This window comes from Musa acuminata, chromosome BXJ2-5, assembly GCF_036884655.1.
Source record: "Musa acuminata AAA Group cultivar baxijiao chromosome BXJ2-5, Cavendish_Baxijiao_AAA, whole genome shotgun sequence".
Classification (NCBI taxonomy): domain Eukaryota; kingdom Viridiplantae; phylum Streptophyta; class Magnoliopsida; order Zingiberales; family Musaceae; genus Musa; species Musa acuminata.
In genome coordinates this window covers 2,972,675-2,996,747 of record NC_088342.1, presented here as the reverse complement: position 1 = coordinate 2,996,747, position 24,073 = coordinate 2,972,675, and the positions used below count along the sequence as shown (strand labels likewise).

Below are 24,073 nucleotides of genomic sequence, written 5' to 3'. Positions count from 1 at the left end.
CAAGAATAGGATAGTGCAATGGCAAACCAAAAATTGTATGTATCCTTCTCAACCGCAAGCATATATATATATAAATAGCAAGTTGTTATTAATTAGTGGTGAAAAATTGCCTAATAAATCTGGACAAGTTGACTTCATGGGAAGAAATCTCTTGCATGCTGTGCTGTGACTATAAATGGTTGCTTAATTCAGAATATTGACAAGCACACACAAATAATACATCGATCGATCGAGGAGAAGAAGACTCTTGATAATGGGTTTAGAATTAAGTATTATTGGGATTAGCTTGTTGTTCTTCATCTTAAGTGGTGCGGGTGCAGACACAATTGTCGGTGTTTACAATGTGAAGGATTACGCAGCCGTAGGAGATGGCCATACCGACAACACAAAGGTAGGTAACTTTTCATGTTTAGTATAGGTTATTACTAGTACAAATAGTTTGTGTCTTTCTTTGATCCTATGAATTTAAACAATCTTCATGAACTTGAATCGTAAAAAGTTTGAGTGGAACATAAGAAACGTTTTGTATTTGTTATCACAAGAACTCCATACTTGGGTTGTAACAATTATGGATACGATAGGCTTTTGAATCGACATGGAGTGCGGCATGTGCAGTGGAAGGGACAGCAACAATAGTGATCCCAGAGGGAGAATACTTGCTTGGTCCAATAATCTTTAAAGGGCCTTGCAAAGGCAAAATGGTGATGCAAGTGAAAGGGCAGCTATTGGCATCCACCCATCTCGAAGCTTACACACAAAACTGGCTCGATTTCCAGTACATTAATGGATTGGTAATCTCAGGTGGTGGAATATTTCATGGACAAGGAGCTTCTGCATGGCCTTACAACCAATGCCCCAAGACACAAAAATGCAAACTCCTACCCGCGGTATTCTAAGCCCTGTCTTCCTTGCTCTTCTAACCAAGCAAAATTTATCACTAATTCATTCTCACTTTGACTTGCACTAACAATACTACTCTATAGAACTTGGTGTTCAGTTTCGTGACGAATGCAACCATCAGTAGCATTTCTTCTATCGACAGCAAGTTATTCCACATGCAAATCTTTCAATCAAGAGACATCACCCTTGATTCCATCAAAATCACTGCTCCCGGAGACAGCCCTAACACTGATGGCATCCACATAGCCGACTCCACCAATATCCAGGTTACCAACTCGGTCATCGGCACCGGTGATGACTGCATCTCCATCGGCCCAGGTTGCACCAATTTGACCATCTTTAATGTTATATGCGGTCCCGGCCACGGCATCAGCATCGGAAGTCTCGGCAAAAATGCCAATGAGAAAGATGTCACTGGGTTGACGGTGAGGCAATGCACTCTTACCGGTACAAGTAATGGATTGAGGATCAAGACATGGCCATCTTCTCCATCCAGTTTGAAGGCCACCGGTTTTGTCTTCGAAGACATCATCATGAATAATGTCTACAATCCCATCATCATAGATCAGAACTATTGCCCCTATGTTAATTGTCCCGAAACGGTATACCTCCTTACTACTGCTACTACTACTACTACTAAATATATCATCAGAGTTCTCAAAGTCTTCGAATTTGTGCATCCTCCCTCTCTCTCTTCATTTAGGATCCTTCTCTGGTTAAGATCAAGGACATCAAATTCAGAAACATCACGGGGACCTCTGCCTCGCCAGAAGCTATAAAACTAGTGTGTAGCAAGGCTGTTCCATGTGAGGGCGTGGAGCTCAACGACATCAGCTTGAAGTGCAATGGCGACGACGAGCAAGCCAAAAATATGACGTCTACTTGCGTTCATGTCTATGGTAGCTCCAATGGCAATGTGAAACCAGACTCCTGTATCTAGTTTCTCATTGTTGGATTGTGATGTGAGGCAAAAGTGATGAACTATTCCACACGAGAGTTCCTCTCCCTTATTTCTTTCTTCAACCTCCTTGTATCAGGGAAAAAAAAAAATGTAATGGATGCAAATTGGCATCCGATGCATGGAAAATGGATATCTCAATTTTGTTTCATATTTTTTTGAAAAATATACGTTAAATTTTAGTGGCATCATAACTACAAAATATACTTATCAATATAATCGAGAAGTATAAATAATTCTCGGAGATAGGTTGCACCGACAAGTCAGACTACATGTTTAATTATGAAAATACCTTAGAACGTATAAATAATTCAAAATTTTATATAGCAAAAATACAAAATATCATAATTAATAAAAATTTAAAAATATTAAACAAATAAAAATAAAACATCAATCACATAAAATATGATAAAACTAATATCGTCAACTTATATTTTAAACGTAAACCTTCACGCACATTAAGTAACACAAGATAATATATAAAATATTACAAGATGAATATGAAATTCAATTGCTTAAGCACGAAATAGATATAACTTATATAAATGATGATAGTTAGAATAATATTCAGTTTAATAACTAAGGTACAATAATAATAAGAGTTGATAATGAGAAAATGACCTTAGAAGTGATAATGATCGATGGGACAATCCATTACGAATGGAAGAGAAATGAAAAATATATAGAGAAATAATAAAAATAAGAGGTGGTTGGATCCGTAGTACTGCAGTATTTTCAGTAATTTTCAATTATAATATTTTTATATTATGTTGCAGTATTTTTAGAAATACCAAAAAATATCCTAACGTAATATATATTTTCTATAATTTTATAAAAATCTTATGTTTATAATATTTTTACAGAATGGGAGCTGTGCAACTTTTTCGCAATCAATCTTACACTCAAGTCTAGCCCTGCTTTCTTGTAATGACAAGCTTATTTTGAACTCATGTCATCACGACATTTTGTTAGACTAAAATGAGGATAACATATTTAGAAAGGAAAGCTGATTCTTACAAAGGAGATTTCTCAACAGAACCCCCTTTTTTTCTCAGGTCTTATTTCAATATTTCTTAGCAAGATGTATTTCATCCAAATATTAACAGCAACAGGAGCATCTGCCTTGACATCCTTAAGGAGCAGGGCAGCCCTGCTCTTCAATGTCTAAGGTAACTTTATATTTCTTGATTTTCTGATTGAACATATGCTCAATTTCTCATACGTAATGTTCAGAGGCAACCTAAAGCTTAGAGGAAATCAGTTGAATTATGGTATTGAAGGATCATTTTCTTAGATATGATGCTAAATGTCAGATTATTATCATCCATGCTCTTGAAGATTATTATCATCATTTTCTTAGAAGAGCTGGCTATACCTTTTGTTTTCAATCTAAGATGAGTCCTGTATAAACTGGGAGGATAAGAGAACACTTGACTCTTGTAGATAGTCTAGAGATCTGAGAGGAGATGGACATGACAGCTGAGGGATTATAAACTAGAGACTACAAATGGCTCTAGTGTAACCAGTTAAATTAAAGTTTATGTAGACTTCGCTTAATTGTTTCCACATGCCTCTGATAAGCACAAGAAATGCTTCTGATAATTGTTCTTCAATCTGTAGACCGAAGAACAATTATCAGAAGCATTTCTTGTGCTTAACTGTTTCCACATGCCTCTGATAAGCACAAGAAATGCCTTTGATCACATACAAGTAGTCACTCAAAATCTTCCACATACCTCTGACAAGCACAAGAGGTAATATGGCTTCTCGGCATGGTCTTATAATTTCTTTACTGATGTAACCACAAATTAGTTGCTGTGTCAGGAATAACTGTTATATTTCAGAACACATTATTTTTTCAGTACACCCTGTGGTTTGTCCTTGTAAATTTACAGAGTTAAAGAAGTTTCTGCTAATGTTCCTTCTTTCTTGCTGAATCATTTTGAACCATTTTCTGTCGAAGATTGGTTTGTCCTTGTAAATTTAGAGAGTTAAAGTAGTCTGTGCTAAATGTTCCTTCTTCTTGGTGAATCATTTTGAACCATTTTCTGTCATAGACCCCTAAAGCTAGATACATATTTCAATTTTATGTAGGAAAAAGTTGATAGTCCTTCCATCTGGGGGAGTAGTTTCATTTTCCTGCTTGTCCAACTATTCCAACTTGTGTTGCATTTCTTGGCCAAAATGCTGAAATAAATGGATGGTTTTGTATTAGTTAAATTGTACAACCCAGTGCAATTTGAAAAAACCTTGATTTGTATGTAGTCAAGTAATCTTAAATCTACTCAATGAATAGCCTTTTGCTTTTAATTCCTTGCTAATTACTGCTGGAATTTTGAAGTTGTATTAGAGGTGTATTTAAAATGGGCTTTTTTGTTCGTGCTACTTCTTGAAACAATAATAACATGCTAAATCAGGTCTTTAATCTGAGCTATTCTATTGTTTTCCTTTGATTTCTAGTGTCTTTGCATTCTCTGATCATTATTCTAGTTGACATATCCTAGATTAGAAGGCAATTGTATCTTCTTTTTTGTCCTAGAAAGAAATTTGTTGAAAGAGGTGGAATCAAATGAAAAGCATTTTTGCAAACAAGTGGAAGTCCTTTCAAAATGCTATTTCCCCGAGATGATTGAGTAGAGAAAATGAAGAACTTAGCAAGTGTAACTTTTTTTTTTTTTTTACTGTGTGAAGTGTATTTGTATTAACAGGTCAGACAAATTGTTTTGTGGTGCAATATATTTTTGTAAAAACCAGTAGTCTCAGTTGTGGACACGAAACATGACTTCCAGCAGCTAAAATTCTACATAAAGATTGCATGCCAAGTTCCTATAAATTCAATGTTTATTGCCTATAAATTCTACAGATTATATTTTCTGTTGATTCAGTGGCAAAGTTAAAATCTCTCATTGTGAGAAGCATGTTGTTAATGTAATTGATTGTCTGATGATATATTGAATCCTGAAACCTTTTGCAAGAATCTGAATCCTTTCATCTGACATCAATTGCATATTGCAGGCATCCTAATTCATGTTTATGCTAGAACCAAAATAGTTGTTTGCATATGTTGCATCTGCATGATGAATCCAAGAGTTCCTCATGGTTGCTTGAAAGCAGATGAAAAATATCTACTCCAAGCATCATGTGGCCTTTTTATCACCGTTGTGATAGCAGAACTCCCATCTTTTGCTCCATGAATTCTCAGTGCCCGCCCTCTTATAGGGCTCTTCTACCTTGTGTCACATCAGGTTGGCTCTCCCATGTATCATAAGCTCATCAAGATTCTCTAATGACGGCCTTTTTTTTCTTTAACAAAGGCAGCAATTGTGTTTAGAGCTTCTCACTGAAATGAATTGATACTGTCTTCTCCTCATGACTAGCTGTAATACTAATACTGTTCTTAATCCTATACCTCTCAAGGGATCACATGAAAAGTTTGATGGGGATAAGGGGACTTCAGCTGCTCACACACGTCGCTTGTCCAACATGTCACAGATTAATTGTGACAAGCACTGGTGCCGACCCTCAGCATGTCAAACATCTGACTGACATAAATTGCCAAAGTGTAGCGAGAGATGCATGTGACCTCCTTGAAACATGGTGCCCATAGTGAGCAAAACATTTATGAACCTCACATTCTCCATAGGGCCTTCCTTTGTGATGTTTCCCTGACATAATCCTTTATAATAATCCCCACCTTTCCAGCAAACAAAATAGCCTTAATGGCTCTAATGGCTCTCTGTTCATCCAGGCAAGATGAGGAAATCTATGAGAAGTTGACGTACACAGGTCAATGGGTTTTCTCCTAAACTACACAAGGCTACAAATGGAAACATGTCTCTTGCGTTTATGACACTCGATGTACCTTCTGTTGCACCTTGTGCCTCTTCTGAATCCCATTCTCTGTCTCCCCCACTTTATCTCAGCCCCTTTAAGACCCTTCAGTTGCAAGAACAAAGACCTTTGGGTCCTGACATCAATCAGCTTTTCATGGAGGCACAGTAGCAACCATGAATTCTTTTGGAGTTCATGAACTGAAGAGCTTGGGGTGGGCACTGGGGAACTCCCTCGCTCAGTTACCAGCACCAGTTGGGGAGATGAACTGAGATGCTGTGCACAGCTTCAAAATCTGCACAGATCTCATGCATGCACTGCAAGTCCAATGAGCGTATGAGAGGTCAAAAGATAGAGCATTAGCTTACCCTTCAGTCATCAAGGTCCTTGCAGACATTGTCTTGGTAGAGTAGGACAATCCTTCCATGAGAGATCTGCATGCTCCTGGAGCACACACTATAAGGACATGACTCAGACTCTAATTCCGCAATGTACACATAATAGTTTTGTTGAAGTAGTCAACAGATTCCTACATTTTTCTTGGATTCCCTCTCTCTCTCTTCTCCCCTGTGCGTATGATGTTACGATGAGGAAGTGTTCTTTACTCGATCTTTGGTCGCATCCTTGTAACGACGAAGCCATCGGAATGTCTCCGGTGGAACGCAGTGAATACCAAGTACAGCAGAAAAAGAAGAGACGAGAGAGCTGGGCCGGGGAGAGCGACCTGACGGCGGTGAGGGCGAGACAGTGACCTCTCGTCCACCTCCTTGCCATCTTCTTACTACAGTATATATACGATTCTTTCCTTTCCTTTTTGCTGTGTTGTCCATCTCTTGTCCTGCTGCAGCAAAGCCAGAGAAGAGAGAAGCGAGAAGAGAGAGAGAGAGAGAGAGAGAGGTAAAGAAATTAAGGCTGAGGATGAAGACAATCATTAAACAGAGGATTACAACACTCTGTCTCTTGTCTGTGTTACTTTACTGAGTCCAGAGTCGGTGGAGGCAGCGGTGGCTTGGTGTTTTCCTCGATCATATTAAAGGCATTGCAGATGATGAGTTGTCTTCTGGACATTTCCGGGCATACAGTACAGATGGTACAGATTCCTCTTCCCACTGTGGAGGACCAAGAAAAAACTGAGTCCAAAAAGCAAGATGAACTCAGAGCTGCACCTTTGGATCGACTTCTCTTTAACCAGAACGATGCACTCTACAGCAATAAAATATGTGATCGTGATCTGTTACTTTTGTTCAGAATATGCAGCATAGGTTTCTGTAGCTCTCTACCCTTCCATCCAACTCAAGAACAAGCCTTCACAGGCCTCATCCTACAGCATGATGCCAAAGCATGGCTTTCTATTCCTTGCCATTGTAAGAATGTTAACATGCTACAAAGTAGGGAGCTACTGCTAAGGTGTATTGAACCACATCAAAATCTTAATAAATTGTTATGATAAACAGAAACAATTCATAAATTGTACTTATTTGCATATTATGTGCTTGTGGATTAAAAGAACACTGACTTTTACAGCTTGTTAGGACAAAAATAAATAAAAATGATGACAATTTTGGGCCAATAAGATGTTATTATAGTAACAAAAAAAAAAAAAAACTCAAGAAATCTCTTTGTTTATAACATCCATGACAAATTAGTGATTCCATGATTTCCTTTTTAATATTGTAATTTTTTTTGAAATTAATCCACTTATATTTTAGAGTCATCTCCTAAGAACTAAAAACCTCATTAAACAAAAGTGAGAAATGATTAGATGCATTTTCAATTTTATTTTATACAAAAGCTAATTATTACAACAATTAAACCTTGACATTTCTACTTCTTCCTCTCCAGAGTTGTTTAGATCCACAGCTTAAAGATCACCTTTTCACCTTATATCAGTTTGCATCACTTCAAGCATTCCCCCCCACCAAACTCACGCTCATCATATGAATCTTGCAAGCATTAATCATGAAAATAAAAAGCATGGAGAAATACTACAACACATTAATCTTGCTTTGCGGAGCTCAATAGTCTCCTTTATGCCATTAAGGAAAGATAAAAAAGCTAAGAATAAACTTTGTTTGCCTTTGCACATCTTCTTAGCGACTTTCCCAACATGTAGATTGCTTGCAGAAGCGTGAAGCAGAGCACGACGTGACCTTCTTCTTCCTGTGAGCTGTGCTTCAACAAACACCCCATGGAGGTTTCTGCTACTGCGGATTGATTTCCCTGCCACTGGAATCAATGCACCTTGATGGGTCTGCAAAAGGTCTCAAGAACTCCCGAATCTTAAATGCTTCAATAATTTGCTGATGAGTGAGTGAGCGTCACCATCAGACTTCATAACCTGGAAGCTCTTCCATTAAGCAGCCCCATTAAAAATGCATGGACAACCAACCGTGTCTCGGGGACGCCATTATTGATGAACACTGCTTTGCAGGTGTGTAGGTAGCAGGAGCACTGCTCACATTCCTAGTACTCTTCCTCCTGCTGCTGCATCCCAACCTTTTTCTTATGCGGTTGTCGAAGAGAATCTCTCGGCAGAGCCGTATGATCCCACTGGAGCCAGACATCCGACGGTCGCGATTGATGGATACACAACATTCCCAGCACAATCATGTGTATTTATATATCACATTTTTTTTTCTTTATATATCGTAAGACGCAAATAAGCAATACGATCAAATTTCCTTTTTCATCTTTTCTATGATTATAAAATGGAAGAGTTCTCACTTTGGAGGATAAATCCTTTTTTTTGTTGAATTTAATTTTTTGATGTTTTGTTGGAAAAATGAAAATACATTAAAAAAAGTCAAAAATAATTAATTACATGAAGTAAAAAAAATATATATATATATATATTTAATATGCCGCATAGAAAGTTCTCTGCGTACAATAATAACATGACACCACACTCTTCTGCCGGTACGCAGCGCTAACGAAAGAGATCGACGATTTAAGTCGTCCTTCGATTCCGACAGCCTTAAGGCGATCGCGCTCCTCCGTTCTTGTTCTCATGTGATGATTCGGGTCTCTTTCACGACCTCAGATCTCGGTTATCGCTGCTGGGTTCGAAGGTTTCGGAGAGGTAAAGATCGAGAATCCTTTCGGTTCCGGGGGTGTCCGGTTTGACAAGACGGGGACTTGGAGGGGGATTCGCTTCTTGATTTGGGATATGGCTTGAGCGGTTTCGGTTGATTTTGGTCTTATGGGATGTGCTTGTCGGGTTTTATTGGGTCTTTAGTGAGGGTTATGGATGTGCTCGGCGGGTGTCGTTTCGCGAAGGGGATTTATTTGTCGACTTGAGTAACCGCTGAATGAATGCAGGGCCCGGGAACCTTGTTTTGGTGGCAACTTCGGTTTCATTGGTGCTGGATCTTGCAATGTTGGAGCTGTCGCCGAGGTAAATCTTCCTTTGGCTTGTTTCTGTAAGATCGATTCCATCTCTATGTTTCACTTCGATCTGTTGGATTATCGTGGGTTTGAGATGTTGAGCTGAAACATGATTCTTTTTTTGACAAAAGGACATCTTTTTGATTCAATTGCTTGTTATATCAATACGGTAATTAACGAATCTAGGAGCTTTCATGGTTAATGAGCTGAGCTATCTGTGGATCTCGGTTTTCATGTTTTATTCTTTATTTAATTTTCTTTTTCTCTTCGGATTTGTTATAAAAGTCTTCTCTTTCAGTTTGTTCTGAGGCTTGCGACACTACGTGGACTTCTGATTCTCTTTGACCGTATCAATTGCAGTTGTTTGCCTTTGAAGCCGGAGGTCTGAGATACGAGGATTTCTTTCATAAATTGTGAGAAAATGGCTGGTAGGCTGGCTAATAAGATTATTCAGAAACCTCAAATGAAAACATGGAATCGATTGCTTTCTCCAATCTCTCTTACCGTGCAATGTTCTTCCATGCAGAATGTTGTGAGGGGTCTTTTAGATATGATGAGAGGAAAGAAAGGAGATCTGATGTAGAGAATTCTGAAGATGAGAGGAGGAGAACGAAAATTGGATCTCTTAGGAAAAAAGCGTTGCATGCCTCCACTAAATTCACTCATTCTCTAAAGAAACGAGGCAAGAGGAAAGTTGATTACAGGGGTGCTTCATTTTCAATTGAGGATGTCAGAGATGCTGAAGAGGAGCGAGCAGTCCATTCGTTTCGCCAAGAACTCATTGCCAACGCTAAATTGCCTAAAAAACATGATGATTATCATACGTTGCTCAGGTTAGTTATACTATTTCTAAACACTGATTGTCCGACCAAGTACTAGTATTGAAATATGTAACTCAAAACCAGTACATATACCAACCATTTTTAGTTTTGTATTATTTTATTGAGTGATATCATGATGTATTATTTGGTACGCCTGTACCATGCTGGTTTAATAGTTTACCAAGATTGATACCAGATCAATATTAAATTCCTTCCTTTGAATTTTTTAACAGCTTGAATTTTTCAATATTATTTTATACATAGAGTAGAATGTGGTTCTTTATATAATGCTGTGGTATATTAAATTTCACATCGTGATTAAATATTTTTTATTTCATGCAGATTCCTCAAAGCTAGGAAATTTGACTTTGAGAAAGCAATGCAGATGTGGGCTGAGATGCTTCAATGGAGAGAGGAATTTGGAACAGACTCAATTCTGGAGGTAAAGTCATCTTCACATACCATGCATCATCTTTTGCATATCCCAAGTAATATACATGACTACCAGAAGTGAGACTTCAATGTAATTCTCTTATAAAAACCATCTAGATATTTGTTTGACCCATATGTGGTAATTGAGTTTGTAGGTGAGTAGCATCTAACAAATTAAGAAACCCATCCATCAAATCCACTAAATTCCCATACGAGTTCTGTTCACATCATGTATCACAAAAGTCTCAGCTCGTTTGTTAAATATTCCTTCCAGAGGAATCAATGACATGCTACTTAAAAACCAAATTTTCAAATATTAATAAGAAAAAGAAACCAAAATTTAACATATAATTTTTAAATTTGAGTGAATCACATAACACTAATCTATTACTTCATTTAAATGTTTGTGTTGCATTTTGGTATGTCAGCAATGTTCATAATGCATGTATTGCTTCAACCACTGTTGTAAAAAGCATGAACCAAAATAACTGGAACTCTCTTGGAGTAGATAGTTAAAGCTATATTATTTTACTTATACTCAGTTAAGATTACCTAGAAATCTATGTGAGAAGCTGATAACACTCAAATTTCTTTTTATTGAAGGACTTTATATTCGAAGAGTTGGAGGAGGTTTTGCACTATTATCCTCAGGGTTACCATGGAGTTGACAAGGAGGGAAGGCCTGTCTATATTGAGAGGCTTGGGAAAGTTGAGCCCAATAAGCTTATGCAAATAACTACAATAGATCGCTACTTAAGATATCATGTGCAAGAGTTTGAGAGAGCCCTGCATGAGAAATTTCCTGCATGCTCTATTGCTGCCAAACGGCATATTGGTTCATCGACGACAATATTAGATGTACATGGTGTGGTATGTTGTTAGTTTGTCTTCCTATCATTTTTGTAGTTGTGCTGCAGATAAAACCACAATGTCTACGTATTCCATTTATGCTTTTCACAATTTTTGTCACTTTAATATAGTCTGTGTCAAGACGATGAAATGGAGCACTTTCTACCTACACTTTTCACTTGTAGTTTTACCAGAAGATGACGAGGAATATATTTTGGAAGATTATCATGTGCTATCTTTTAGTTTTACCACGTGATATTTCTGAAATATAATCATTTTAATTGCTCTCACAAGGATTAATAAAGGACTATCTTGAGAATATGAAAGTAATGGGAAAGAGTAGGAGTCAATGAGGACAAACTGTTTTTGGATGGCAAATAAAATGTTTCACTTTTATTCAGGAAATTATTGTTCCTAATGAAAATTTTTTAATATCCATCAACATGATAAATTAAATGTCAATTTGTGAAGTTATCATGAGCCAATGGATAAGGACCTACTCTGAAATTTATCATGCTCTGACATTGCCATTTATAAATGTGAGACAATTAGAGAGCTTACAGTTAGAACTGAAATTATTCTTCCTAATGAAAAAATTCAATATCCACCAACATGATAAATTAAATGTCAATTTGTGAAGTTATCATGAGCCAATGGATAAATATCTACTTTGCAATTTATTGTGCTCTGACATTACTATTTATAAATGTGAGCCAATTAGATACCTTATAGCTAGAACTGAAATCAAGAGGTATGATGGACTGGGCGACTGTGTGTTATTATAGTCTTTTGGTTTTCATTGCAATTGCTCAAAATCACCACTTCTGTAATGTGTTCCTAAATTTTTCTTATGTTTAACTGCTATGATGAGAAGTTATGACTAGTTGTGTCCTTTTGAAATAAGTATAGCTGTAATGCCCACCCCTGCATGGTTCTCCTGCCACCATGGATTGAATCATTTCTTTTGAATTCTGTTTAGAGCACTCTGATCTTTGTTGCCTCTATGTGGATTGCAGGGCTTGAAGAATTTCAGCAAGACAGCAAGGGATCTCTTGCTCCACATGCATAAGATAGATGGTGATTACTATCCTGAGGTAGAATTATTTAATATAGCTCTTTTTACATATCTCATAATGTTTGAGGAAGTTTCTAACTTTAACTTAGTTCAGACACTACACCAAATGTTCATAGTTAATGCTGGCCATGGTTTTAAGCTTCTCTGGAACACTGTAAAAGGATTCCTTGATCCCAAAACAACTTCAAAGATGCATGTAGGCTCAACTCTTCTGAACAATCATGTCATTATGTCTTCTTCTTAAATCCTAGGTGACTGACAAATATAATTAATGTTTGTGTACAGGTACTAGGCACAAGATATCAGAGTAAACTTCTTGAAGCAATTGACTCAAGGTCTCTTATAAGTTCTCTAGCTTATAATGCCAATTACTTTTCATGCTCTTTGGGGCACCTATCAGATTAATCATGTAGAACTATGTCTTTTACTTCCAGCCAATTGCCAGAATTCCTAGGTGGTTCATGTACTTGCTACAATGAGGGAGGATGTCTCAGGTCTAATAAAGGACCATGGAATGACCCAGTTATCATGAAGGTAGGAAGTCCATCTCATAATTTGTGATGCCAAGCTATGCTTTTTCAGTAACATTAGTATTCTGATGAAATAAGAGATTGATGAGCCCTTTTCACTGTAGATTGTAAATAGTGTTGGAGCAGCATTTACTTGGGAAATTGGGCAGGTACCCGATGGAGAACAGACCAATGCCTCTTATCCCAGGCGACATCCATTAAAGGCAAAATAACTAGTTGCTATTACCTTTTACTCCAATTGATTATGTAAATGATCTGTCTCACCATATTGCCATATTATCTAATGGCAGAGAAGAAATAGTGATACATCAACAGCTGATTCTGGATCTGACGCTGATGATCTTGGTTCTCCAGTCATTTCTAGAACTGCTGAATATACACATTTAGCTCCGGTTCATGAAGAAGTGAGTTTAATTTTCTAATTAATAAATAGTATACTTTTGTTGTAAGCATCTAGGGAAATATTTCGTGCTATTACATGTTTGTTATGGAAAGCATGGTAGTTGCTAAAAAAAATATCAATGCAATGCTTCAGTATGCAATGTGACAAGGATATCTAGATTAATTGTACCTTAAGAAACTGTCCTAGCTCTTATTGGCATGTCATTCTTCCTTAGTTGATGTTTTCTCTTTGAAGTAATTTTCATGCATATTATCTGCTTTGTCAAAGATTATCCATTTTCCATTCGCACAATTCTACCTTTTCTGTTTTGAAAAGAAAAACTAGATTTCCTGCAGAAATAAGAGTTCTTCAAATTTTTAATTGGTTTGCCATTTTAGGGACTTCCATCTTAATAAGAGTTCCTATTCCTTCCCATAGTTTTACATGACTTGTCTCTATTTTCAGCCTATTGTTTTTCTTTATGATGTATTAAAATGGTAAATATCCTTTTAAAGGTTACTAAGTTTTAAGCCTAATTTACTATAAGCTGGAGCATTGTGACATGCTTAGAAGTTAGAACAGTACAAATTGCGATCATAATTTTTGTATCTCTTTTCCTGGTCAATCTCTTTCATTTATGGAGCTGGTTGAATTTGTGGGTTTCACAACATCCATTTTTTAAAACTTCTTTTTGTTACCTGAGCTATTTCACAAAGTGTTACAAAATAAACATCTTATCTAGTCCTGGTATTATTAGTTGTAAGCTGTAATCATACTCACATACACTAATTTTTGATTCCCTAGTCCTTCTACAGTTCTACTTGCCTTGGATACACCATATGACTGTTCATTTTCTTTTTATACTGTATCTAGTCCTTGTATTATTTGTTGGCTGTTTATTTTCTCTTTTATGTGAATTGTTCACCATACAACTATTGTGGCTTTTTGATGAATCCCATCTTAATAAATTTAAGATGAGACAGCTTAGGCTTAGAGGATGTTGGGAATGTGAAGGGCTGTTGATCAAATAACCCGTGCAAAATTCTGACAAGGATGGGAAAAAACACGTCATGTTTTAACAGTCTAACTACCAGTTGCATATACATGTCATTTTAATACTTATCATTACAGTTATCTACACTTCAATCTGCCTTGTCATCTCAGATGTAGCTTGTCTTAATTGCTCCAATGAAATGCTTAGTATTTTAATGATTGCTAGTTACTGAAGAAAAACAACAAAAATCAATATTGATAAATTAATATTTCTGTAGAGCTGTAACAAGTACTAGTGAAACTTACTGCATTTTCTATAATTGTCTTCACAGGTCAGAGCAGCAGATTCCACCGCTTACTACAATTGCAATGACCATTTTGTGTCAGTTCCTACACCTGTGGAATCTGGTGGAGAAGGAGAAAGATATGCTGCGATGTCATCCAATGAAGTAAAAGATCATTGTTGTGCTTTTGCTACCATAAAATTACATTCACCAGGTATTAGTTAATCTATTCAGCTGCAGTATTTTCATTTATTAAAGTTCTCTGGTACTGAGATTTTTTTCTAATTATAGATGAAGATCCTATTTTGGTAATGAAAACGGTTTGATTGGTGTTTAATCTATTATTCATAAATGCACAAAAATAGGAGCCCGATGATATTATATTTTCATTAAAGTCAATAGTTTTCTAATTCTTGAAGATAAAATCTGTTGGCCATGGATTTATATGGTATGTTGGTATATACCAGTGTCTGCCATACCGAATCGTACCGCCTGGTACGGGTGGTACGTACCGGTCCGACAGGCCAGTGGTACGTGGACCACCCCGTACCGCTCTGCACTGTAGCAGTGCTACAGTAGCACTGTAGCTCGGTACACCGTACCATACCGGTACCGAGCCCAGATCGAAATACCGGTACGGTACGGTATTGCGAACCTTGGTATATACTAGTATGCCGTAATTCTGAAACAGGTTCCAAATTCAATGGAGAAAACAGGGATAATATAACATACACACATAACATTTGTACTTGCATGTTTTAACCTTTTCATTTGCTTTTGATCCTGAACCTTCTTCTTCCTTTCCTGGACTGCTATCCTGAATATGTTGAAAGGTTGGAACAATAAGTACCAGTTTGTTCTACTATCTGAGCTATATTTCTTAAGTATGAATATGCAAGGGTGAGGGCATGATTCTTTGACATTTACGACATAGTTTATAGTTGTACATTTTTATTCAAGTCTTGAACCCTCTGGACATTTTAGAATTTAGTACTTTTGCTGACTTCAACAGTTTTATTTGATGGAGGGTTGCATTGAACCTTCCCAAACCCCACATTGGAAGGATCCAAGTGCACTGAGTTTGTCCTTAATAGTTCATGAAAGTCAATGTGTGAGGTTTCTTGTGAATAAGTATAGACCATAAAACATTTTCTTTAAAATTGGATTTTCAATTGGTTTGGATTGACCAAATTTTACAAAGCCATATAGTTGATTTCTATCTGCATTATCAAGCTTGGGCTGGTTTGGACCAATGTTAAAACTCAAAGCGAATTTATGAAGACCATAATCTTCATTCATTTCACCATATCTGGATTAGAATGTTTAATACAGAAAACAATCATTTACCGGCAATAGATGTGGGGAGTGGGAGTTTTGATTAGTCCACTGTGATGGACTGAACCTTGCCATCCTGGATTTTTGGCACAAGAGTATAAGATATAGTCAACGGCTATTAATAAGAAGAAAGATAGCTTTTCTACTGGAGTTTGTTAAGTGGTGGACACAGATTCATGGAAGATTTTGAGTTCCATACTGGGAGACAAAACATATTCTTCTTTTAAATATTGAAGGCCAACAAATATCAATTAACTTTTGTAGTAAAATCTTCTGTGCTGCTTATTGGAGCTACCATGAAGCTAGGATTTTCCCTTGTAGTTGTGGCAGTTTTTGTTTCATTTTGGTCTTTCATTTCTGTAAGACTAGTTGACAACGATTCTATGCACTCGGTATACATAACTTATCTGCTTCCATTTGGTGAGTTTACTGAATATAACTTTGTACGATGTGAAGCACCCCTGTCTTTCTCTTTTGACATGATAGTTCTTTTGAAACAAAAATATCTGGGCTGAGTTTATGTTTGTTTTTGGTCTTCCAGGAAAATTCTCCACTGATGGGCACAATGCTGTCAAAGATGCTTTAGAAGAAGGAAAATTGCAATATTTTGCTAGGGCAGTAATTGCATTTTTGATAAAAGTTCTATCCTTCTTTCACATCTTCCGATCTAGACCAGACAGGAGATTGGAAAATGTTCATCCATCAGATGCATTGAGCTTGATTCCTGATAACAATTCGACCACGGAAGCTGCCAAGGAAGATAAAGTCACTCCTTTGATTGAACGTCTTGAGAAGCTCGAGTCCATGTTGAATGAACTCAGTAGAAAACCTGCAGAGATTCCACAGGAGAAAGAGCATGCAATTCGGGAATCAATGAACAGGATTAAAAGTGTTGAGTTTGATCTTCACAAGACAAATAAGGTAGGTCTCCTTTATTTGAGAAGATATTGTGTAACTTATAGTAGTTTAAACAGGAAACTGAGTTTTAAAAGTCAGCTAACAAAACCAAGATCTTTAGATGTATGCTTTTGCAATTATTTAGATAATTTATTGCTTGAGATTATTAGACACCGCAAATGTTGTGACTCAATTCTTAGATCTGGTTGGATGCCTTTTTAATTCTCTGTGTGGTGATATAGTTGAATTCTTGACATAGTTGGTGCAGTGCTTTCATCGCATTTTGGATCATCCATTCCATCATATCTTCATTTTTCATGCTGTCAATCTAGGTTTGCAGATTAAATCATGGTTCAATATTCTAGAACAAAATGACCAACTTGATTGAATGTCATTACCAATTAAATTTCTTCCCTTGGAAATATATACGTTTTACTAGTTTTATACACAATATTATACATGAGGTTGCTAACCTATATATATTTAAGAATGACTACATGATAGTTTGGCTATATGCCTAGGCTGGCTCATCCATTTCTTCCAGATCTTGCCATCCAATATCTAATGATGTTTATCTTGCTCATATATTTTCTTTGTAATTTTTATATAGTGTCTTGGCTGCAAATTTTAATATGGAAAACTATCCAGGTCCTGCAGGCAACTCTGATGAAGCAATTGGAGATTGAGGCAACTTTAGAAACTTTAAACGGCAAAAGTATTGGGGTAAGTCAATTGACACAATTATCATGGATAGTAAGTTGATATTCAACCATAAGTTCAGTTTATGAAGATCTCATGGAAAGCTGAGAAGCAGCTTGGCAAGCTTTACTGCATCTGTCCTTGTTAACTGCTGAATTGTGGCTTTCTTTTGAATGTGAAGACAAATAAACATGGCTCCTATAATAAATAAAAAATCTTTTAATTTTATGTTTATGTAAGCAAATCCTAATTGGCCTTTATTTGGCTCTTTTGCAGAGAAGGAAATTTTGTTGATACTTAAAGTATCTTTATCCAATCAGATGTCTAGAAGAGATACTTCGAAATTGGGGTTGGAATCAAAATGATATACTTCCTGTGGTATATCTTTATATATATATATATATATATATATATATATATATATATATAGTTTTCTTCTTAGGAGGAGAAAAGACAATAAAACAGAGGGATGGAGGGGGATGATGATGAAAATGCACAAAAGCTGTAATGAGCTGATTGTTCGGCACATCAAACCAAAGGCAATATCCTTGCATTGAAGTAAAGGGGGAGAAACACTAACAGTAAATAGAGAGCAAGTACCAAAGATAACACACATATCTTGTTCTTTTTTTTTTGGTTTTTCATCGTTTCTAATTTACTTTGAGCTTGTCTATTTGTTCTTTTGGTATATCTGGGACAAAATAGAGGAATTCTTATGTGATGCTGCAGTTTAATACTTGAAGCTGGGTCATCTATTTCCTTCCCTACCAGGGAAAGTCCTAGTCTTCTAATCCTCAACCAATGTGATGACTCTTGAGAGCTGACCCATAGCTTGAAGCAAGCATGACACTTTGGATTGTGGTACATTGAACAAGGATATGAAGCTCAAGGTTTTATTTAACCATCTTTGATCAGAACTATATGTACTCGTTTTTTTTTTTTTTGTTGACTTGTGCCTATTTAAGCTTCAGAACATTGCAAACTATGTCAAAGTACTGTTCTGTTTCTGGCATGCAACATGGCCATGTCTGACCAATGTTTGATCACTGGATTAGTGTCTTTTAGTGGAAATATTTCTCAAAGATTTCTTAGTATGCTTTGCTTCAAGTTTATATTGATTTGGAGTCACTAGAAGGTAGTCCAAATCTGAACCTCTTCATATCAATATCTTGTGCATATTGGAGTGAACATTGATTCCTTCATGCTCATAAATTAATTTCTCTAGACCTGAAACGTATCTTGCAGTCATCTTGAAACTATAACAATCATTAATCTAAATGATCTAAATAGAGGAAGAGTTAAATCCTTGAAACTGATCCAAACTAATGGATTATTCATAAAATTGAAATATTTATCCTATTTTTACTGCTTGCTTTGCACTCCTAGTATGCATCAGCATGACTTTGAAGATTTTTTGTTATATAAATTTTTTTTACATATTTATCCTTGTAAATTTGGGAAATAATATTGTTGATTGTAATCTAGCACATATATATATATATATATATATATATACTCTTTAATTAACATTTATTTAAAGAAAACTCAGGTTACCTACTAAACAGTGGTTAGCATCAATAGATTTTAAGTTTTTAATTATATAAAAGTATAAAATGATCAAAAAATTCTTATATACCTTTCAAGTAGTTTAGATTTTGAAGGATTTTAATGTTAGCTACCGCTTCTTGTAATAGTCACATACGCAAGAAAGAAAATAAATAAAAATCCCACCCAACACACGGCTGGATTCCATTTTCCAGCGAGATCCAGCTTGAGAATGGGCCCCACGGTACTCATATCATGAAGCTGAACGAAAGCCGTTCGATCTATGGACCCCGTGGCCGGCTTGAGTATCACAGCCGTCAAATCGGGTCCTAAGAACTGACCGGTGCCCAAACCGCGTTCTTTTATTTTCTGCTCGTCTGCGTCTTTTTTTAGCTCCAAATCTCTGCAATATTTTGGTCGGAGCGAACGCGGTGACGGAACACCGAGCTCGTGGCGTCCCTCTTCGTCCGTTTCTTGCGCTCAGCTTGTTGATTCGGTTTCCTCTTCTGTCTCTCTGTCTCCCTCTTTCCTTTCCTTTCCTTCAGTGGATCGGAGGCGGCGGGGGGGGGGGGGACTTCGAGATGGATCTGAATCGGAAAATCCCACTGCAGGCGGTTCTTTTTGCAGCCTTTGTTGGATGGGCAGCTGCTTCGAGCTTCATCTCAGGTGAATCGTCTGTAAAGCTTTGATTTTGTCGCGAAAGCTTGATTCCTTTTGCGAGGGGGGGGGGTTTCGAAGTTAAACAAGTGTTTGGTGTTCTGGTATAGGTGATGCATTCGTGTCGCATGGATCTGGCGGCCGGAGCTTGCTACAGGCGAAGACGAGTTAGATTCGCTCCTTTGGCTCATTAAATGAAATCTTCGTTCCTTGTTTTTTCTTTTCCTTCTCGTCTTTTGGGTTTTGTTGTGAATTTGTCTTCGATGGCTGAAGAAGGTTCAAAATGGAACTTTTATTCTTCTCGTCCTTTTGGGTTTGCTCTTCGATTATTGGTTGAATTGTTAGATTTATTTCCTGCATGTTTGTTTTCCCTCTATTTGATAGATCTTCCCGTAAGATTGATCGAACTGATATTAGACATGTGGAATTTAGTCAAACATGAAAGGTTGTTGAGTAGGCTTACTTAGCTTCCACTTCATGGAACAAGGCACACAAATGGCTTGAAGAGTTTCTTGAAAACAATTCCTCCACAATTCAACAGTTGGTTGAGACAGAATGGAGTCCTAAATCTAAACATCGAACATATGCGTAGCTGCTATATGAACTCAGGCCAAAAATTCAGATCAATGGCACACCTTTAGGAAGGGAATAATTCCTCCATGCGTCGCCTCCAAGCCTCTGGATTGGCCTGAACCATGATGGAAACTTGAAGAGGGCTCCTCTGCATCTGAGAGGCCCCATCATCGGTACTTAGGCTGAAGAAATACAAGACACTTCAGCTAAAAGGATGATCAAAATTACTGTAAGAAGTGATTCCGAAACAAAAAGAAAAAGATTAAGAAAATCCAAACAACTAACTCCAGGATCATCAATGCTGTTGTTGTTGCAATGCATTGTTAATTTGTTATATAGCATCGGTCAAATAATTCTAAGTGTTTCTGAAGCAAAAATAAAAAAGCTTAAGAAAAACCAAACCACATACTCCAGGATCGTCAATGGTCTTGTTGTTGCATTGTTAATCTGCTATGGTATTGCAGATATGTTGATTCTGATTATTTGAGCCAGTAAAGAGTGGTGGTTACATTGAAAAAAAATAAGATTTGTGGCAATGAGAGAATGTTGATCCTACTCTTACAACTTGCGCAACACCAGGAGTTATCATTCGTCCCTACATGTGGTTTACAGTCTAAAATTAACTTCAGAACAGGATTCACAGATCTTATTAACTATGGATACATGATGAAGTTACAAGTTCCCAACAGATGGAGTGGTTCTGTTGATTACATGGAACACCTGATCGCGCAAGAATAAAATTGACCTTTAGTGTTGTGTTGAGGTAGGCAAAAATGGCTGGGATTTGATAGGCGCCAAAGATCATAATTCTTAATTGGGATGTCATAAACCCTTAAACACTATATTGTTAGTAACTTCTTTGCTATTGCATATGGTAACAACATCATTTGATTTTTTGTTAAGAGTTATGAAATTCCATGAAAATTACTTAAGTTATCAACCGGCACTGGAGCCTCATACTAGATGAGCAGCACCACTTTGCTCAAGCTTCTTCAAAAATTTGATTAATTGTTTTCTAATTGATGTCATAAGATCAGATTTATAAGTAGAACCTTTTTTTAAACTGGCTACATATTCTTGCATGGTGAAGAATTTGGAAAAGTTTTTATTAAAGCTAAGGCAGAGTAGCCCTAAATGTGATTTGTGGCAACTGAGGATTCTCAGTAATTGTCTCATCAAATAAGGTTATAATTTGCAATATTCTCTTTTGCATTTTTTATCTGGATTTGCTTGAGATTGTTACGGTATATTTTGCTTAAAGAACAAAGTTGATCTTAAATATCTTTAAAGGAGTCATATGAGGAAAGGAACTGAAGACTTGAAGAATTAAACTTGCAATCATGGGAATATGATGTACAAGAAGAGTGTCGCAAATGTGAGAATTTAAGCATGATTGCTGGTTCATTCATCAATAAATGGATGATTATAATAATTTGAGCATGTTAAATTGGGGGCCGTTAGAAAAAATAAAGAACTTGGCAATGAATTATCAAGGATACAGCTGGGTCTATTCATATTAGTATTTTAAGCTAAACCATACTACCTAAAAAGCAAACTCCAATGCACGTGTAATTTCAGATAGGTACCACATATAAGGTTAAAGATCTTAGTGGATCAAGGTCACAAACTAGTGATTAATTGCAAGACTGTTCGTATTGAAACACTAGCACAGTTTGAGTTCCAATTGTCAATTTTCTACAGCTTTGTGATGAAAATATTCTCTAACATGAAAACAGATCATTAAAATGGAAAGTAGAGCATGTATATCATTTTGGTTGTTATATAGTTCTCTGTTTGACCTAAAGTTGACATCTTAACTCTATCATATATAATTCTGTAGGTTGCCCTGTGAACTTTGAATTTATGAACTACACAATCATCACAAGCAAGTGCAAGGGCCCCCAGTACCCTGCCAAATTCTGCTGTGAAGCTCTCAAGGAATTTGCATGTCCATATGCTGAGGAATTGAATGATTTGACGAATGATTGTGCATCAACCATGTTCAGTTACATTAACCTCTATGGGAGGTACCCTCCAGGTCTGTTTGCCAGTGAGTGCCGAGAAGGCAAGGAAGGGCTTAGCTGTCCTGCTAATGCCCCACAGTCAGAGAATGTCTCAAGGTCACAGAATGATTCGAGTTCCGGCCACATACATACGAGCCTCATTTCCATACTCTTCCTTGTGTGCGGAATAGCTCTACAATTTCTGTTTTCTTAAAGGTGGAAGGTGTACATTTCTGAAACCTGCATGATCACAATCTCTTGCTGTAACCTATTTTCCTATGTGTTCAGGTGAGTTAATTTGGTCAACTTGTGAGGAACTTAGATTCATAGTTATGGACTTTTGTATCCTTATTCTGAACCTTAGTATGGGTTGAGTTTTCCATTTCCAACAGGGGTACTCAAGGTTGTAACTCCCATCTATTGTTTAACTGTTGCATTGATGATTGTGCAATCCATGTTTATTCAACTCTTTAAAGTTCAACTAATATCACACAGAATATGAAACAACAAAATATTGTATATTTTGTGCCAAAAGTATTCATGCAGGTAGTGACTCCTACAGGACAGCTAAATCAGAGATCATTAGATCCTTCCAGCTTGCTATACTGTCAAGCACAAAATTTTTCTTGTTTCTGTTTGAATAATGTATTTTATTTTTTCCAAGGAAGAATTATTCAAGAATTATGATGTCACTTTGTCTCAATCCAGAAAGTGAATGCTGAAATCTATAGTGTGGCAATATTTTGAACAACTGAAGCAAATCTAAGGATTATATGAGGTTGTATGCTATCAGTTAGCCCCTCCAAAAAAATCATTTAATTCTGCGTCTGCTCATTAAACCATGCATAAACTACCATCAAACTGTGGCCATCTCAGTTGGAAAAGCTAAAATTATTGATCATGCTTTTTATGATGCAATATTCTTCTGTCTGATCCCTAGGATATTAAACCATTGCCCTTATTTATACCTTCTTATTGTTCAAGGGTTGTTTTATTTCTTATTTGTTATAGGCTAATTCCATAACAGTGGAGCCAAAAAATTTACTTCGCTGCTTCCTGAATCCATATTCATTTTGACCAGGGCTTAAGATTTTACTATATATATATATATATATATTAAATTTTATAATATTTATCTTATTTATAATATTTATTTTTTGTATATAAACAGAATAACATCATTGCATAGATCCCTTCGATTCCAAGATGATAAAGAAAATGCAAACGAAGAAATTATGACAAGTAATATATGTGATTATATAATGATTGATAATGATCATTATAATGTTAATTATTTTTTTAGATGTGATCAGATTAAAAAATTGAAGTTGGATATCTGATAATTTTATTATTTTTATCTAAACAAAATTTTATTATTTTTATGAAAATCAGATAGGGAAATTTGAGAGCCCTATCCAATTTTCCTATTTCATGTTTCAATTAGATAGCATAGAATGAATTGAGAGAAATGAAAGGATAATTTAGGACTTAAAATCAAAGTCAAACCTACTCAAAGAACAATCATCCTCTTTTTATGATTTAATTAAAAATATTATAATCAAAGTAAAAAAAAAAATTTGTTTCTTAGTAGAAATCAAACATGGAGACATGATAAAAGCATGTTAATATATTGCGTGGTACATATCATAGTTGACTTGTCCTTCTCCATTCTTAAGACATTATTTATGACATATTCTTCCATCTTAATCGTCAATTCCAGTCCACGGCAGTAGAACTACAAACCTGTACGAAAGGTACAATAATTTCTTTGGCAAAAAAAGGATACCTATTGATTCCCAATGATATGGTGGGAGAGAAACACTAAATGGGATCTGAAAGGTGTTACACTCTAAAATGATATTTGCTAGTAAAGAAACACTTAATGGCATGATCATGAGAAGGGCTACAGGCAAACGAACAGCTGG

The 24,073-nt window shown here is 36.3% G+C and overlaps 3 protein-coding genes across 6 annotated transcripts; all 3 read left to right on the top strand.

Moving 5' to 3' along the window:
* The first annotated feature begins 698 nt into the window (after positions 1 to 698).
* Positions 699 to 1,840, top strand: LOC135613221 (polygalacturonase-like). The gene is made up of 3 exons (XM_065110317.1): positions 699 to 887; positions 984 to 1,502; positions 1,604 to 1,840. The coding sequence occupies exons 1-3, from the start codon at positions 699 to 701 to the stop codon at positions 1,838 to 1,840; spliced, it is 945 nt and encodes a 314-aa protein (XP_064966389.1).
* Positions 1,841 to 8,629: 6,789 nt separating this feature from the next.
* Positions 8,630 to 17,799, top strand: LOC135612147 (phosphatidylinositol/phosphatidylcholine transfer protein SFH13-like). 4 transcript variants are annotated; one of them, XM_065108016.1, is made up of 16 exons: positions 8,630 to 8,768; positions 9,008 to 9,083; positions 9,434 to 9,501; positions 9,600 to 9,906; positions 10,237 to 10,336; positions 10,930 to 11,196; positions 12,192 to 12,269; positions 12,345 to 12,446; positions 12,536 to 12,585; positions 12,685 to 12,784; positions 12,885 to 12,983; positions 13,071 to 13,184; positions 14,488 to 14,653; positions 16,316 to 16,695; positions 17,320 to 17,394; positions 17,647 to 17,799. In XM_065108016.1, exons 3-16 carry the CDS (start codon positions 9,495 to 9,497, stop codon positions 17,662 to 17,664), a joined length of 1,863 nt encoding a protein of 620 aa, XP_064964088.1. In that variant the 5' UTR covers positions 8,630 to 8,768; positions 9,008 to 9,083; positions 9,434 to 9,494; the 3' UTR covers positions 17,665 to 17,799. The 4 variants fall into 4 exon arrangements, with proteins under 4 accessions (XP_064964088.1, XP_064964089.1, XP_064964090.1 ...); XM_065108017.1 differs by having other exon boundaries at positions 9,372 to 9,501; XM_065108018.1 differs by having other exon boundaries at positions 9,008 to 9,108.
* Positions 17,800 to 19,308: 1,509 nt separating this feature from the next.
* On the top strand, positions 19,309 to 22,629 carry LOC135612146 (GPI-anchored protein LLG1-like). The gene is made up of 3 exons (XM_065108015.1): positions 19,309 to 19,581; positions 19,683 to 19,739; positions 21,986 to 22,629. Exons 1-3 carry the CDS (start codon positions 19,497 to 19,499, stop codon positions 22,360 to 22,362), a joined length of 519 nt encoding a protein of 172 aa, XP_064964087.1. The 5' UTR covers positions 19,309 to 19,496; the 3' UTR covers positions 22,363 to 22,629.
* Positions 22,630 to 24,073: the final 1,444 nt, after the last annotated feature.